General features: G+C 40.8%; 2 protein-coding genes across 2 annotated transcripts; both read right to left on the reverse strand.

Moving 5' to 3' along the window:
* Positions 1–11,521: 11,521 nt before the first annotated feature.
* On the reverse strand, positions 11,522–12,391 carry LOC106303048. The gene is made up of 4 exons (XM_013739417.1): positions 12,362–12,391; positions 11,973–12,167; positions 11,739–11,876; positions 11,522–11,639 (listed from the first exon to the last, which is right to left on the reverse strand). Exons 1-4 carry the CDS (start codon positions 12,389–12,391, stop codon positions 11,607–11,609), a joined length of 396 nt encoding a protein of 131 aa, XP_013594871.1. The 3' UTR covers positions 11,522–11,606.
* Positions 12,392–12,927: 536 nt separating this feature from the next.
* On the reverse strand, positions 12,928–15,207 carry LOC106306406 (DELLA protein RGA1). The gene has a single exon (XM_013743014.1). It carries the CDS (start codon positions 15,006–15,008, stop codon positions 13,269–13,271), a length of 1,740 nt encoding a protein of 579 aa, XP_013598468.1. The 5' UTR covers positions 15,009–15,207; the 3' UTR covers positions 12,928–13,268.

Consider the following 15,207-nt stretch of genomic DNA (forward strand, 5'->3'; position numbering starts at 1 on the left):
TAGATAAAAATCGAATGTCACATTCAATTCATTTAACTATTGCTTCACTGCTTATCTTTTTAATTTAACTTTTTCATAACTATTTATAGGTTTTACATTCTCTAAAAAGCATCTCTCTTACAGAACGAACCATGTCGTCAAAGTTAGAAAAATATGATGGTATTTTGATAGTTTTCCAAACACTGAAGTTAAACAATAAAGAAAGAATATTATTGATCATAAAATATTTACCTTTAACAAAAAAACAAAAAAAAGTTTAATTGGATTCTGAAAGAATGTAATTTTCAACTATAGAGAGAAGAACGAAAGTAATAATTTGCTTTAAATCAGTTTCAAACAATTATAAAACAAAATCGTGAATTTTTTTTCTTTTTAACATATTTTAAATCGTGAAAAAAATTGAAATGAAGAGAAAACGGCTAAGTGTCACACACAAATATTTATCCTGAGAAAACTAAAGAGTAAGGATAAAAAATTCTTAAAAATAAATAACGTTTGTTGGGAATTTGGGATATATAAAGCCTGGAATGTGTTCACATGTAATTAAGCCATCTCACCATGTTATAAAGTTTTGTATAAATGTAACCTTATAATATCGTGGTCTCAAAAAGTTAGAAATCAAAGTTGACAATAAACTTATAAATATAAAGGTGAGTAATATAATTTCGGTTTGATTTTCAGTGCCTCGTTTGATATATAAATCGAAGTAAAACAATGAAAACGACTTAGCATTATATAATCTGGTCCGCCTACTTTCCCAAATACAATTCTGACGTGATACAAAGGAATATATATAACTTTTTAATGCAGAGTCGGTCATTTTAGTGTAAACTAGGGAAGCTATACAGAACTAGAAATATATAATTGTGTACCGATCTTGAAATAGATAAATGGGATTATCTAAAATAATTATACTTTATGTTATACTTTAGGTCCGGTCCGACTATTTTTATGTAATCATTAATCATGCACTGTTTTAATAGTAAGCTATACCAATAAAGAATACTTTTATCAGTATTGAGTCTGAAAATTAGTAATTAACATTTAACAATCAAATACACTTTCTTAGCTGACAAAATAATACCTGAGTTTTAAAACTAGTAAAGGGATTTGATTTGGGTTCAAGAAAGCATTGTGTTAGCTGCCAAAAATAATAGTAGAGAATATGGGAAATGCAAATTCGATTCGCACTATTATAAATTTGTAAAAAAAATATCGGATCTTGCAGGCAGTGCAGAAATTCAATGTTTCTATATGGTTAGACGTATTTAAAATTATAATAAAGTACTGCGATTAAATATTCGAGAGGACAATGATCGATTAATATATAGACCTTGTATTTGTAATATAATATTGGAACTCGATGTGATAGAAGATGAAAGAAAGAAAAAACTGTGAAAAGGAGAACTCGATGGGGGTCAGAGAGAATTTGCACACATGCAAGTTGGCAACTTGGTAGTTAAAAACATTTCATGCATGTGGGACCTTCCTTCGTATCAAACTGAAATAAATTATTGTATTTTAAAAAGATAAGATTAATAACACAACATCAGCGAAAGTTATATCGGCTATTATAGTATTATTCATCGTTAATAAAGATAATTGTGCAACTTTTGTTCAAAAAAAAAGATTATTGTGCAACTAATTTTTGAAATAATGATATGCGTTGGTTCGATCCTTTTGAAACTGGCTGGCGTGTGGGCATATACTTATTTCTGGAGCCTTACTTTACTAATCATATACCTAACAAAAATAACTCGCAACATTTTTTTTTTGCTAAACAACTCGCAACATTTTGAGTATATTTTAAGAACATCGAGCTCATAATGCGTCGTCACATTTTAAATAATTATAATCACGTCTTATCTTTTCAATTGTTCCGGCGGTTTAATATAATATTATATACTTTCAACATAAACTATGTATCTACCAGATTTTAGATTTCTAAAAGATACATGTTTTTTTTTAGCAACTTCTAAAAGATACATGTAGATGTAGGCAGAACACATAAACAGATCTTAATATATATCCCGTATGTCTATGTACGATAGTTTGTTTATTCTTTATATATAAAAAGAAAAAGAAACAAGTTAATAAGGTACAGAGCCATGCAAAAAAAATTGTTTTTACATTATAAAAGATTAAAAACATCGGATTCAATTGTTGTTTTTTTTATCACAACAAGAGTACAAAGAAAGATCTCATTACGAATCCGAGAATGACAGAGATTTTAGTGTCCGTGTTAACATATGAGAAAACATGATTTCTTGTTTGAGCATTCCTTGCAATGAAGTCCGCTTGAGTGTTACTAGATCTGGGTTGATAAACCACTTTTCCGCTTTGATAAGACGCCCAAAGAGATTTAAACTCGGTAAATTCAGCTGCAAAAACTGGTCATTCTTCTGGTGTTGTGATCATTTTGATTAATTCTTGGAAATCAGTAACAAAGTAACCGCAGAACCGCTGATGGTGAGATAAACATTTCAATGCTCATACTAAGCTCTTTAGCTCTGTATGTAATGACAAAATTATCTTATGGTAACCTTGAAGGGTGAGATCTATTGATCCATCTTGGAGTTGTAAAAGGTATCCTACTCCAATAGTGGTACCAATAAAAAAAAAAAATCCTACTCCAATAGTGATTCTGTCATTTTCCATGATCCATTTACTCTGCAAGTAAATATAGGTAGGTCTGGGGGCTTTTTGGTATGAGTACTGTGGCACTGTTGCCTGGTTCGGTCTCTTCATTGGCCAGGAACCATGCATTACACTTCTTTAATACTAAATCTGTTGTATCCACCGGTGAAAAATCTCTACCATTATAAAGTTTTTCATTTAGTGATTTCCATATATACCAAATTGGCGAAATACTCTAGTTAATTCTTCTATATTTCCACCAATATTAGTTCTTACGAGCAGATAGTTTATATTGGTGCAGAGATTCTCTGAAGAAAATAGCCCTGGTGCGGAAGATCCAATTGTTGTTTTGTAGATCAAATTAATATTGCTGTTAAAAATATTCAATGAACAGACATGAAATGTGGTATTGCGACCAGAGCCAATTAGAAATTAGTCATATGTAAGCAAAAAAAATAAAAAATCGTTACATGAAACACTACATTAATAAAATTTCAAAAAGTTTTTTTATGAAAGTATCCCTTAGTAGTTAGCACTCTTTGTAATTAATAAATATATCTCGCTCTCATTCCTTTTTCTTTATCAACTTTACATTTAAAACTCATTAACAGTTTATTAATATCTAATATCACTAGCTAGGAGTTTTGATTTATTGTTCACGCATTGTGAAGTTAACATAATTTTTTCGGCCATTTATTTTGTTATTTTACCATTAAATTGTGAACAAACTTAGGTTTATTATGGAGCTGGTTATCTGGGATATCTGGGAACTTCCTAGAAGGTGCGATTTGGGCGTTTAGGGTTTCCGGAGCTCTCCGCCGTTAGTTGGCCTCACGCCGGCTAGCGAGAAGTCATCCCGCGTCGCTCCCTCTCAATGTCGATTCCTGTCTCCGCTCCTTCTTCGAGCTCTTCTATTGATCCAGGAGGGGCCTCACCAGCGAGAGTCTCAAATCGCGAGAATCAGCTCCTTAACCGCGATTTGGAGATGAAGCTCCAGTCTCCTTCGATTCCAGCGTCGATTCCAGCCGCAAAGGTTCCCTCGTACGAGGCGAGGTTCAAATAGTCCCTGAGGAATCTCCGTAAGATCTCAGATCCGTCGTTTTTAGAGGTCGGGACGCCGGTAGTCCAAGCGCCGGAGTCTGTGCTTCTCAGAACCTCAGAACTTTGGAAAGACCATGTGGTGGCTCACTTTCATGGTCGTCGTCCTTCTGCATCAAAGATTATTACCGATTTGAACCCAGTTTGGGGAAAGTTTGGTAGTATTACTGTCCGAACGGTCTCTGATACCTGCGTCTTGATTTACATCCCCTCTGTGCAGACTAGAGAATGGGTGTTGCAAGTGGGTTACTGGCAGGCTGATAGGTGTGCCTTCTCGGTTTATCCTTGGACAGCTGATGGGAATCTGGCTGCTCAGGAGTTGCTCTTTGCGCCGACGTGGGTAGTTCTGAAGAACGTCCCTCCTCAGTTATACTCTTTGGATGGTATCAGCGTAGTTGCTAGCGGTATATGAGATCCACTTCACACTGAGAAGTCTCGTCTAGACCCCTACCACTTCGGTGATACTAAGGTCAAGGTGGAGATTGATCTCTCAAAAACTCCTCCAGAGGTTGTAGAAGTCAGAGATACCCAAGGGAACTCAGTTAGAGTCAATGTGGAGTACCCTAGTCTCCCTTCTAAGTGTATGAATTGTGGAAAGTTCGGTCATTTGATGAACCGGTGTAACAAAGCTCCACGGCAGAGGTTGCAGAGTCAGAAGAAAGGGAAGGTGATCAGTGTTGTGAAGTCTGGCTCAGAGGTTTCGCTAGCAAATGAGTCCCAGGAAGGGGAGAAAGAAGCAAGTGCAGCGAAGGATGAGGTTGGTCAGGAGCATAAGAGTAAGGCCAAGTCTAGGCCCCGCAAGAGGTCCAGGTCCAGAGCGCGAGCTAGAGCTAGAGCGTTAAGTTCCCCTCCGGAAGATAGTGTGGGAGTGGAGGTAGTAGAGTCAAAAAATGCTCTAGATGTGAAGGTGCAGGACTCCGCATCGTTGATTCGGGAGAAGGACTCGACGGTGGTGGAGTCAGCTCCGGTTGCGGGTTCAGTTGAGGAAGGTTCTCAGTTGAAGGAAGGGGAGATTAGTGGGGAAGAAGTGGAGGATTTGGTTCAGGGTTCGAAGGAGAGTCAGAACGAGATGTATGTTCAGGAGGAGGAAGAGTCTATGTGTCTCACTAAGCACTCGAAGAATTTTCGAAGAGCGCTGAGACAGCATAAACTTTGGGAAGCTTCGGGAGCAGTGGGAAAACCTCCTAAATCAGCGAGGCATCTTGATCGAGTTTTCTCCACCGGGAGGAAGCTTGAAGCTTGATCGGTCGGGAATATCGTATTCAACTGTGTATATATGAAGATTTTTAGTTGGAACATTAGAGGTATTAATGGAGTTGGTCGACAAAGGGTAGTTTGTAGTTGGCTTCAGAGTCTGGGCTCGTCAGTGGGAGCTTTTTTAGAGACTCATGTGCAGGAAGAGAACTTTCTTAGTGTTTTGGGAGCGGTGGCTCATGGTTGGAAGTTTGATAATAATTATTCAGAGGCTGCAGGAGGGAGAATTTGGCTTGTGTGGAACCTATCTTTGTCAGTTGTGGTCTATTTGAAAACAGATCAGTTGATTCTTTGTAGAGTGATCGATCCAGCTTCTGGTACGGAGTGTACGGTGGCCTTTGTGTATACGCATAATACGGAAGCTGAGAGGAGGAGTTTGTGGAGGGAGTTAGTCACTATTGCTAATAATCCGTTGGTAGCAGCTTCACCCCTAGTAGTGCTTGGTGACTTTAATCAGATACTAACGGCGGAGGAACATTTTTCTTTGCTACCTTATGATCTTCCGGTCAGAGGTATGGAAGAGTTCCAGCAGTGTTTGGAAGAAAGCAACTTGATAGATATGGATATCAGAGGCACCTTCTTTTCCTGGTCTAATATGTGTCCAGAGGATCCAATCTTGAGGAAGCTTGACAGGGTCATGTGCAGTGAGCTTTGGAGGGATAGATACCCAGAAGCTGTGAGTGTGTTTGAAGCGCCGGGAGATTCTGATCACTCTCCAGCAATGGTGTCTTTCTCTGAATTGTCTTCGGCCAGGAAATGCAGTTTCAAGTACTTCTTTTTCCTTTCCTCCCATCCTAGGTTCCTCGCGGAGATTCTTAAGACCTGTGAAGAGGATATTCCGGTAGGCTCCAAGATTTTCTCGCTTGGCCAGAGATTGAAGAAAACCAAAGCAACTTGTAGAAGATTGAATAAGGAGGGCTTTGGCAATATCTAGCAGAAAGCGAAAGAAGTTCTAGAGGCATTGAAAGCGATCCAGCTCCAAAGGGTAACGGCTCCCTCAAATTCTTTGTTCCGACAAGAGTTTGTTGCTAGGAAGAACTGGCAATTCTTTGAAGCAGCCCATGAGATCTTTTTCAGCAGAAATGCGAGAATAACATGGTTAGATTGCGGGGATGCTAACACAAAGTTCTTCTTCATAGCGGTGATTGCTCATCAAATGAGGAATTGTATCAGTTATTTGATGGATGGAGGGAATAACAGGGTTTTTAATCAAGCCCAGATTAAGGAGATGGTGGTGGCATATTTTCAAAACCTCTTAGGGTCTGTAGATGGGAATTTGGAGGAGATTTCTGAGGTGGAGCTGAGAGATCGGCTTGCATATAGGTGTCCGCAGGACAAATTGATATGCATTCCGACGGAGGATGAGATTAAAGAAGTCTTGTTTGCAATGCCAAAGAATAAAGCTCCAGGCCCTGACGGATATTCGGCAGAATTCTTTTGGGAGGCTTGGGAAGTTGTTGGTAAGGAAACAATTGAGGCAATAAGAGAGTTCTTTACTGGTGGTCGTTTGCTGAGACAGTTCAATACCACAACGATTTCCCTCATTCCTAAGGAGATAGGTGCGGATCGTCTTAACCAATTTCGCCCGATCTCCTTATGTTCAACAGTCTACAAGGTAATGGCTAGACTCATTAAGAGGAAACTGAAGCTTTGTCTCTCTGAGATAGTGCAAAGAAATCAGGTTGGCTTTATTCAGGAAATGCTGCTATGTGAGAATGTCATGCTTGCTACTGAGTTAGTTAAAGACTTCAACGCTCAAGGTCCAACAACAAGGGGTTGCCTGAAGATAGACATCTCTAAATCTTACGACAACCTTAGCTGGGACTTTCTTTTCAAGGTTCTGAGCGCCTTTGATTTGCCTATTAAGTTTATTGAGTGGATCAAAGAATGCGTAACCACTCCCTCTTATAGCATTGCCATCAATGGAGAACTTCAGGGGTTCTTCCCGGGGAAGAAGGGTCTTAGACATGGGGATCATATCTCGTCTCTACTGTTTGTCATAGTGATGGATGTGCTGTCTAAGATGCTAGATAAAGGTGCTTTGGATGGTACTTTTCGTTTGCACCAGGAGTGTGAATCACCATTGATCACACATTTGAGTTTTGCGGATGATGTTCTGATTTTCTTCGACGGCTCAGCAGATTCTCTAAGGGGTATTCTGAGCATCCTAGAGGAGTTTCGTTTGGTGTCAGGGCTGAGAATCAACAGACAAAAATCTGAGTTGCTACTCGATGGAGGTAGTCCGAGTAGATGTTGTGATCTGGCAGCTGAGATGGGGATTGCACAAGGGGCTCTTCCGCTGCGATACCTGGGTGTTCCTTTGTCTCCTAAGAAAATGACTCGGTCGGATTTCCAGCCTTTGTTGGATAAAATTGCTGCGAGATTCAGCTCTTGGACAGTTAAACATCTGTCCTTTGCGGGTAGGTTTCAAATTATCCAAGGGGTGATCTATTCGACGATCTCATTTTGGGCGTCTATGTTCATCATTCCCTCAGAGTGTGTGAGTATTCTGGAGCGTATGTGTGGAGCTTTTCTGTGGAATGTTGCACCAAACTCGGCCAGAGGGGCTAAGATTGCCTATGACTCAGTCTGCACGCCAAAGGAAGTGGGAGGTTTGGGTCTAAAGAGATTAGCGGACTGGAACAAAGTGCTGGGTCTGAAGCTAATCTGGCTTATGTTCACAGCTGGAGGCTCTTTGTGGGTTTTGTGGGTGCGCAGACACTTGATTAGGAATGATAATTTTTGGGTGTTGAATCCTACTAATAGAGGAAGTTGGATATGGAGAGCTATATGTAAGTTGAGACCTCTGGCGAGACCTATGGTGATTTGTGAAGTGGGTTCTGGCAGCTCTGCTAGCTTTTGGTTTGATAATTGGACCTCAGCTGGACCCCTTATCGAGTTGGTGTGGGAGAGGGGACCTCTAGTTACTGGCCTGAGTATTGATGCAGTGGTTGCTGATGCTTTAACAAATGAAGGATGGAGGCTAGATCGAAGTAGAAGCAGGAGTCCTATAATTTCCCTAGTGAGGGCATGTCTGCCTAATGCGCAGGAAATTTTGAGCTCTGAAGTGGATGATAGATATGCTTGGTATCCACAGATTGGTCGGGGAAACGGGCGTTTCTCAGCCAGCGAAACATGGAGAGTGCTGCACCCTTATCCGACGCAAGTCCCATGGCATAAGGCAGTGTGGTTTGCAGGAAGAATACCGAAGCATGCTTTCATTACTTGGATTGCAGCTAGAGATAGAATGGTTACTAGAAACAGACTTCTAAGTTGGGGATTGTATGTTCCTTCGAGGTGTGTTCTTTGTTCGGGGTTTGACGAGAACATACAACACTTGTTCTTTGATTGTGGGTACAGTAGCCAGATCTGGTCCTTCTTTGTATCTAGGTTGTAGCTGACTCGCGGGGGTTTGAAGAGGTGCTGGTTTGGCTGAAAGCTCCAGCAAGAGACGGTAATGTGACTTTGATTGTCAGACTAATTCATCAAGCGGTTTTGTATCTGATCTGGAAGGAGAGGAATACGCGCATTCACTCAGCTGTGGAGAAGCCTCCAGGCACTCTGATAGCAGAGACTCAACAAACAATAAGACTCAGGTTGGACCCTTTGGCTCGTAGACAGGTTGTTACTCCGGGCCATCTCTCTGTTCTTGCAGCTTGGCGAACTTTTTTTATAGCGTAGGAGTCTTAGAGCATCCACATTAGTGAACTCCCCTTTGGAGTTCATAGGATTTTTTTAATATTTTTTTGGTGGGGTCATGAATAGTGTTGAACCTCTTGCTATTGTGCTTCTGCATTAGTGAACCTGAAGAAGGGGTTCATAGGAATTAAATAATATATTTTTTAATTTTTTTTTTAGTTCTGAAATTAGTTTGAAAACATGAATAAAATATTATAAAATATATTTTATAAATAAAATTTATTCATTACATTGATAATTGATGAACATACAAAGATTATTCATCTATGTTACCAAATTTTTGCCATACATTTTCAACTAAATCAGCTTTCAAACTATCATGTTTTCCTGAATTCCGAACTTCATTGCGCATGCCTAGCATGTTATGCGAATGCAAACTTTCTCTCCTTTTGACCTTCGAACTTCTGCTTGACTCTCCTGACTCGAACTGAGAAGTATCACTTAGAGAGTATCCGCCTCGTTCGTTCTCCACAATCATATTGTGCAATATGACACAAGTTCTCATAATCTTCCCTAACTTTTCCTTGTCCCATAGTAGACCTGGGTTTTTTACTATTGCAAACCTCGATTGCAATACTCCGAAAGCCCGTTCGACATCTTTCCTAGTGGATTCTTGATGTTTAGCAAACAGCTCTGCTTTATTACCTTGAGGAAGTGGGATGGATTGGATAAATGTTGACCAATTCAGATAAATTCTGTCAGTAAGTGTGATTGTTGACCTTGAATTTAACTTTAGGTGCTCGACCTTGTATAATGTCATCAAAAACAGGAGACCGATCAAGAACATTGATATCGTTTAGGGTACCTGGTAATCCGAAAAATGCGTGCCATATCCAAAGATCTTCTGATGCCACAGCCTCTAAGACAATTGTCGGCTTTCCTGAACCTCGTGTGTACTGCCCTCTCCAAGCCGTTGGGCAGTTTTTCCACTCCCAATGCATACAATCAATGCTGCCAATCATCCCTGGAAACCCGCGTACCTCTCCAATATCGAGTAATTGTTGAAGATCTTCCGCCGTAGGTCTTCTTAGATACTCTTCACCAAAAAAGTCTATTATCCCATTAGTGAAATGTTCCAAACATAAAAGTGCCGTACTTTCACCAAGTCGGAGATATTCGTCATACGTATCTCCCGATTCACCATATGCGAGCATACGTATAGCTGCCGTACATTTTTGAAGTGGTGATAGCCCTTTCCGTCCGTGAGCATTTCTTCTTTGCCAAAAGTATGGAACACCTGTACTTAGCCGCTCGACAATGCGAAGGAACAAGGGCTTGTTCATTCGAAAACGCCGCCTAAACATGTCCGGTGGGTAAGTAGGATTTTCGTGGAAATAGTCGTTCCATAGTTGAATGTGGCCTTGTTCCCGATCTCTTTCGATATAAGCTCGTCTTTTTGGTTTGTTGGCTTGTACATCAAGTAGGGAGTCGAGGATATTATCAAATTCTTCCTCAAAAAAATCTTCAAAAGCTTCATCTACGCCATCTGACGATGAGAACGACATTTTTTTTAAAGAAAAAAAAAGAGATAAAACAAGAAAATATGATTAAGAGTTTTTAAATAAAAAATATGATGGAGATAGAAAAAGAAAATATGATTAAGAGTTTAAAAAAAAATATGATGGAGATAGAACAAGAAAATATGATTAAGAGTTTAAAAAAAATATAAATAATTAAGAGAAGAGATAGAACAAGAAAATATGAAAAAAAAAGATAGAACAAGAAAATATGATTAAGAGTTTTTAAATAAAAAATATGATGGAGATAGAAAAAGAAAATATGATTAAGAGTTTAAAAAAAAATATGATGGAGATAGAACAAGAAAATATGATTAAGAGTTTAAAAAAAATATATAATTAAGAGAAGAGATAGAACAAGAAAATATGAAAAAAAAAAGAGATAGAACAAGAAAATATGATTAAGAGTTTAAAAAAAAAAAGATAGAAGAAGATATATGCTGAAGTGTTTAAAAAAAAAAATGATAGAAGAAGAATGTGTGGGTGTGGGCGGATTGTCTTGTGGTTGTCTTGATAGAAGAAGAATGTTTGGGCGTGATAGAAGAAGAATGTTTGGGCGTGATAGAAGAAGAATGTTTGGGCGTGATAGAAGAAGAATGTTTGGGCGTGATAGAAGAAGAATGTTTGGGCGTGATAGAAGAAGAATGTTTGGGCGTGATAGAAGAAGAATGTTTGGGCGTGATAGAAGAAGAATGTTTGGGCGTGATAGAAGAAGAATGTTTGGGCGTGATAGAAGAAGAATGTTTGGGCGTGATAGAAGAAGAATGTTTGGGCGTGATAGAAGAAGAATGTTTGGGCGTGATAGAAGAAGAATGTTTGGGCGTGATAGAAGAAGAATGTTTGGGCGTGATAGAAGAAGAATGTTTGGGCGTGATAGAAGAAGAATGTTTGGGCGTGATAGAAGAAGAATGTTTGGGCGTGCTTCAGTGTTGTGTTGTGATTGTTTAGATAAGAGATGGGAAATTGTGTTTACAGTAGTTGGTTTGAGTATCTATAAAAAGGATTTACTTTCAGTTTCGAGTGGTGTTTCTAACTACCAAACATTCATTAGCCTTAATTAGAGAACAAATTGTTCACAGAATGCATTCATTACACATCAAATCAGTAATTTTAAACTCAAACAAGTTTCAGACAGATAGCATTTTATGACCATTCATCACAGCAACCAACCAACAACAATTTAATTAAACCTAAAATCTAGTACAGTTCGTACTCTAGATATTTAATGAAACTAGTTGAGTTCCTAGTTAAGTATCAGTTCAACTACAGCAAGCAACCTACACGGAAAGAACTTCTACTTCAGTTTAGTTTGAATGTTTACCTGTTCGATTTCAGTCGAAACAGACATTCTCCAGAGCAACCACCTGCACTGTGAGGTTATACACATCACCAGTGAGCTTATCAAGCAGCAAAGTCAGCCCTTTTAACTTGTGCCTGCACAAGGAAAAAAAGAAACCTTGTTAGTGACTTTTTAAAAACCAAAATTTAGAAAAAATTACTTCCTAATAGATACTCTTAGACAAAGTGACAAACCTCAACACTCTCAATCTGTTTATTAAGAATGGGCACCCACTTGATCACCTCATCAGCCTCCTCAACACGCTTACGCAGGCTTACGATCTCCTCCCGCACACCTATAACCCAAGGCTGACGATAATGAAACCCATCAGCCTTGGTTAAACCATAAACACATCAGACAACATATTAAAAAAATTAACTAATAACTCAAGTGAAAGTAATGAAGGGAAGCACGGGTTTGTATCTAACCTCGTAGTTTACGCAGCTGAAGAAGCGCTTCCCAGGCTGAGTGTCGAACTCATCTTTGACTCGAAGCTCGTCAATCATTCTCCCACCATAAGCACATCTTCTGGGCATCCCATATTCCGAATCGGCCACGTTTCCCAGGTGGTTTAAGTACTCCTGTTGCCTCTTACTATCTCTTCTCTCTTCTGCGGGATCCATCTGAAACACAAAACCTTAAAAAGCACAAAATAACTAAATAATACGATCAAACGAACCGTCTATCGAACCCAGTTTACGATTTCAAACCACTTATCGAAACCCCCAAATTTTTTTTTAACCCTAACTCGATAACCCCTATTCGATTTTCAATCCGCAAAACTCGAACCATTAATCGATAAATAGAACCCCTATACGAGGTTATACAACCATAGATCCAAACCCATCTCGATTTCGAACCCTAACTCGAGATCAGAAAATCTATTGAGAATTTCCAAAGGCGATATCGACTACAAAACGCTTATATCTAAACGTGAATCGAGTCGATACTCACCTCTGCTCCTGGAGGAGACAATCCAGCGTCGAATCGATCGAGAAAAGGGGAGAAAAGTGGAGAGAGATCGGCGTCGCAGGGAAAATCGCTTCTCCTCGAAAACCCTAGATTTTTTCGCGAAAATGAGAGAAATGATTCTCTCTCCGCTTTCCTCCGCGTGACGTCGACTCCCCTTCCCCAGTCAAAATGCGACACCTGTCGTGAACCCGTATCGGACGGGGTCACTCGTAAGAGGCGGATCGCGAGATTAAACCCAATATCTCATTTATTTTTATTACCCGGGCCTATGAACCTGAGCCCATGAACCTGTTATAAACTTTTAATGGGGTTGCTCTTAGAAGCTTGGAGTATGATGCGGCTTTGGTTTCACTTGCTTTTAGTTGTGATAGCTTGAGCTTGAGCATGAATAAAATGGAGTTTTTTTTAAAAAAGAAAAAGGAAAATAGGTTTATTATAAAATATATAATATTTAGTAAATACACACTCTGCATATTGACTTATCCCCAAAAATGCATATATTAAAAATGACCTAACAAAACGATTTAAAATTTTAAACAGGTGAAATTAAATAAATAAAAGGTAAAACGGTTCGATCCAGCTCGGCTTGGGTCTGGTCCGAACATATGTCATCACCGGTCCACTGATTTAAGCCCAAATAACCGAGCAAACTCCACCTTACCAACACCGTCGGCTGCGAGTCAACTCACCACACAACCACAGTCGACTTCGACTCAAATCACCAATACCACCATCGTCGACATCGAGCCAACTCAGTGCACCGCCGAGAGCTTCCAGGCGGAGGTTGTTATGAGCGGTCGTGTGTGCCAGCTCAACATCAAACACCCATTATTCTCCTCCACACGATAACCTTCGCCTCTATTAAACAAAGCCAAAAGCGTACTCGCTTGCTTAAACGCGTTAGACCCGAGATGCGCCGGCACAAAACCGGACGAACCGAACCGGTTCGACCATTGACTCAGCGTCTCATGTCTCTCGACACGGTCCGGACCTTCGCAAGCCACCAGATTGCAAATCTGTTTACCTAAATACACTTCCGACATGACTTTGTCTTGGCTACTCGGAGCTCCTTCCAAGGAATCAAACAAGGTCGAATAGTAATGCAGCGATTCAGTAAACCGGTCTAAGAAAACCGGACCGTTATGGTTCGATTCTTGCTCAACCACCGTAAAAATCACCGGTTTAATCTGTGTCACAACGCCGAAGACTTTCTCTATCCCACCGGGACGGCCTAGGAGCTTGTGGAGCTCGAAAACGGAGTTAACCGCCACAGCTTCGGTCTCACTCGGTCTAAGCTCCAGCATCGAAGCGTCGAGATCGGCCAAGCTGTTAGCGACAAAGCCACGGTACTCAAACTCGACGTGAATCGCCTCCGCGAGCTGAGCCAACTTACATCCAACTTCGTGAAGATGATCGGAGTTATCCGCCGCGGGAGGACCAATTCCGGTTAACCTGAAACTCGGAGGACCTCCTTCCCTCAACGCGAGGGCTTGCATAAGCGCGGGCCACTGAAGCCCTTGGTTCATCGAGAAATCGATGACGTGGACTCTCTTCTTCCCTTCGAAAGCTTCGAGGATGGCTTGATTCGCCGTGAAGTGAGCGAACTTGAGGTAAGGGCACGTCTCGTAGAAGTGCATCTGGAGAGTATCGGAGAGAGAATGGTCTATCTGAGTCTGCGGCGGAGAGAGACGGTAGATCCGCCGCGCGAGAGCTTCGGCGAAGTACGTGGCGACCTTCCTCATGGCTCCGGCTTGAGAGACGGCTAAGAAACCAATCTGCTTAACGAGAGCTTCGGCTAAAGTCAAGTTGCTGCTCTGCACGGCTTCAGCACAGGCCATAAGCGCGTGGACTAGACGCACGCCGTTGTCTTGCGAGTCGACCAGGATTAACGGACGAGTTGACTCGCTAGCTGTTGTTGTGGTTACCGTCGTTCCTACGACTCCACCAATCTGAACAGCCGGTGATGGAGATGTAACCATCGAATCAGGGCTCGAGCATGGTTTCAACCGCTTATTATTCGACGAATCAACCGGAAACTGATTAGATCTCCGGCAAATCGCGCTTCCAGGGATGGCTTTGAGGTCGTACTCGCCGCCTCCGGTGAAGAACGAGTTATTAACCTCCGGGGAAGGAAGAATCTGATTCAAACCACTAGACCCCGACGCAGCGGGTGGGTTAAGCTCCGTCAGCATGTTATCAAGCCAAGAGTAAAGCTCAGCAGGGTTGTAATGAACAGTATCCGTCGCGAGATGAGCTAAACCGTCTTCTTGAACATTACCCATCATTGTCTCAAGCTGCTCGAGTTTCAACGCAACCTCGGCCATCTCCGACGACCTAACCTTGTAACCCACGACTCCTAGAAGCTCGTCGTCTTCTTCTTCCTTAACCATCATCATCTTGTCTTTACCAAAAACCGCCGGGGAAGAAGTGGAAGAACCGGCGATTGATGTCCCGTGGTTGGGACCTTGGAACTGATGAAGATCTCTCTTCATTTCTGATCTGGTTAGATAGTTAATCTCTCAGATCGGTCTGGTTTTGGGTTGTGGTCTTGGATCTAGGGTTTGCTTTTTGAGTTTTTTTGGGGGAGGAAGAAGAGGAGCATGTGACTAATAAGGTGAAGAATCTTAAGCAATCGAGCATTGGGTGGAGATTGCTTTGTTTTTCACTGCGACTACCACTTCAATGATCACA

This window comes from Brassica oleracea, chromosome C7 (genome assembly GCF_000695525.1).
Source record: "Brassica oleracea var. oleracea cultivar TO1000 chromosome C7, BOL, whole genome shotgun sequence".
Taxonomy (NCBI): Eukaryota; Viridiplantae; Streptophyta; class Magnoliopsida; order Brassicales; family Brassicaceae; genus Brassica; species Brassica oleracea.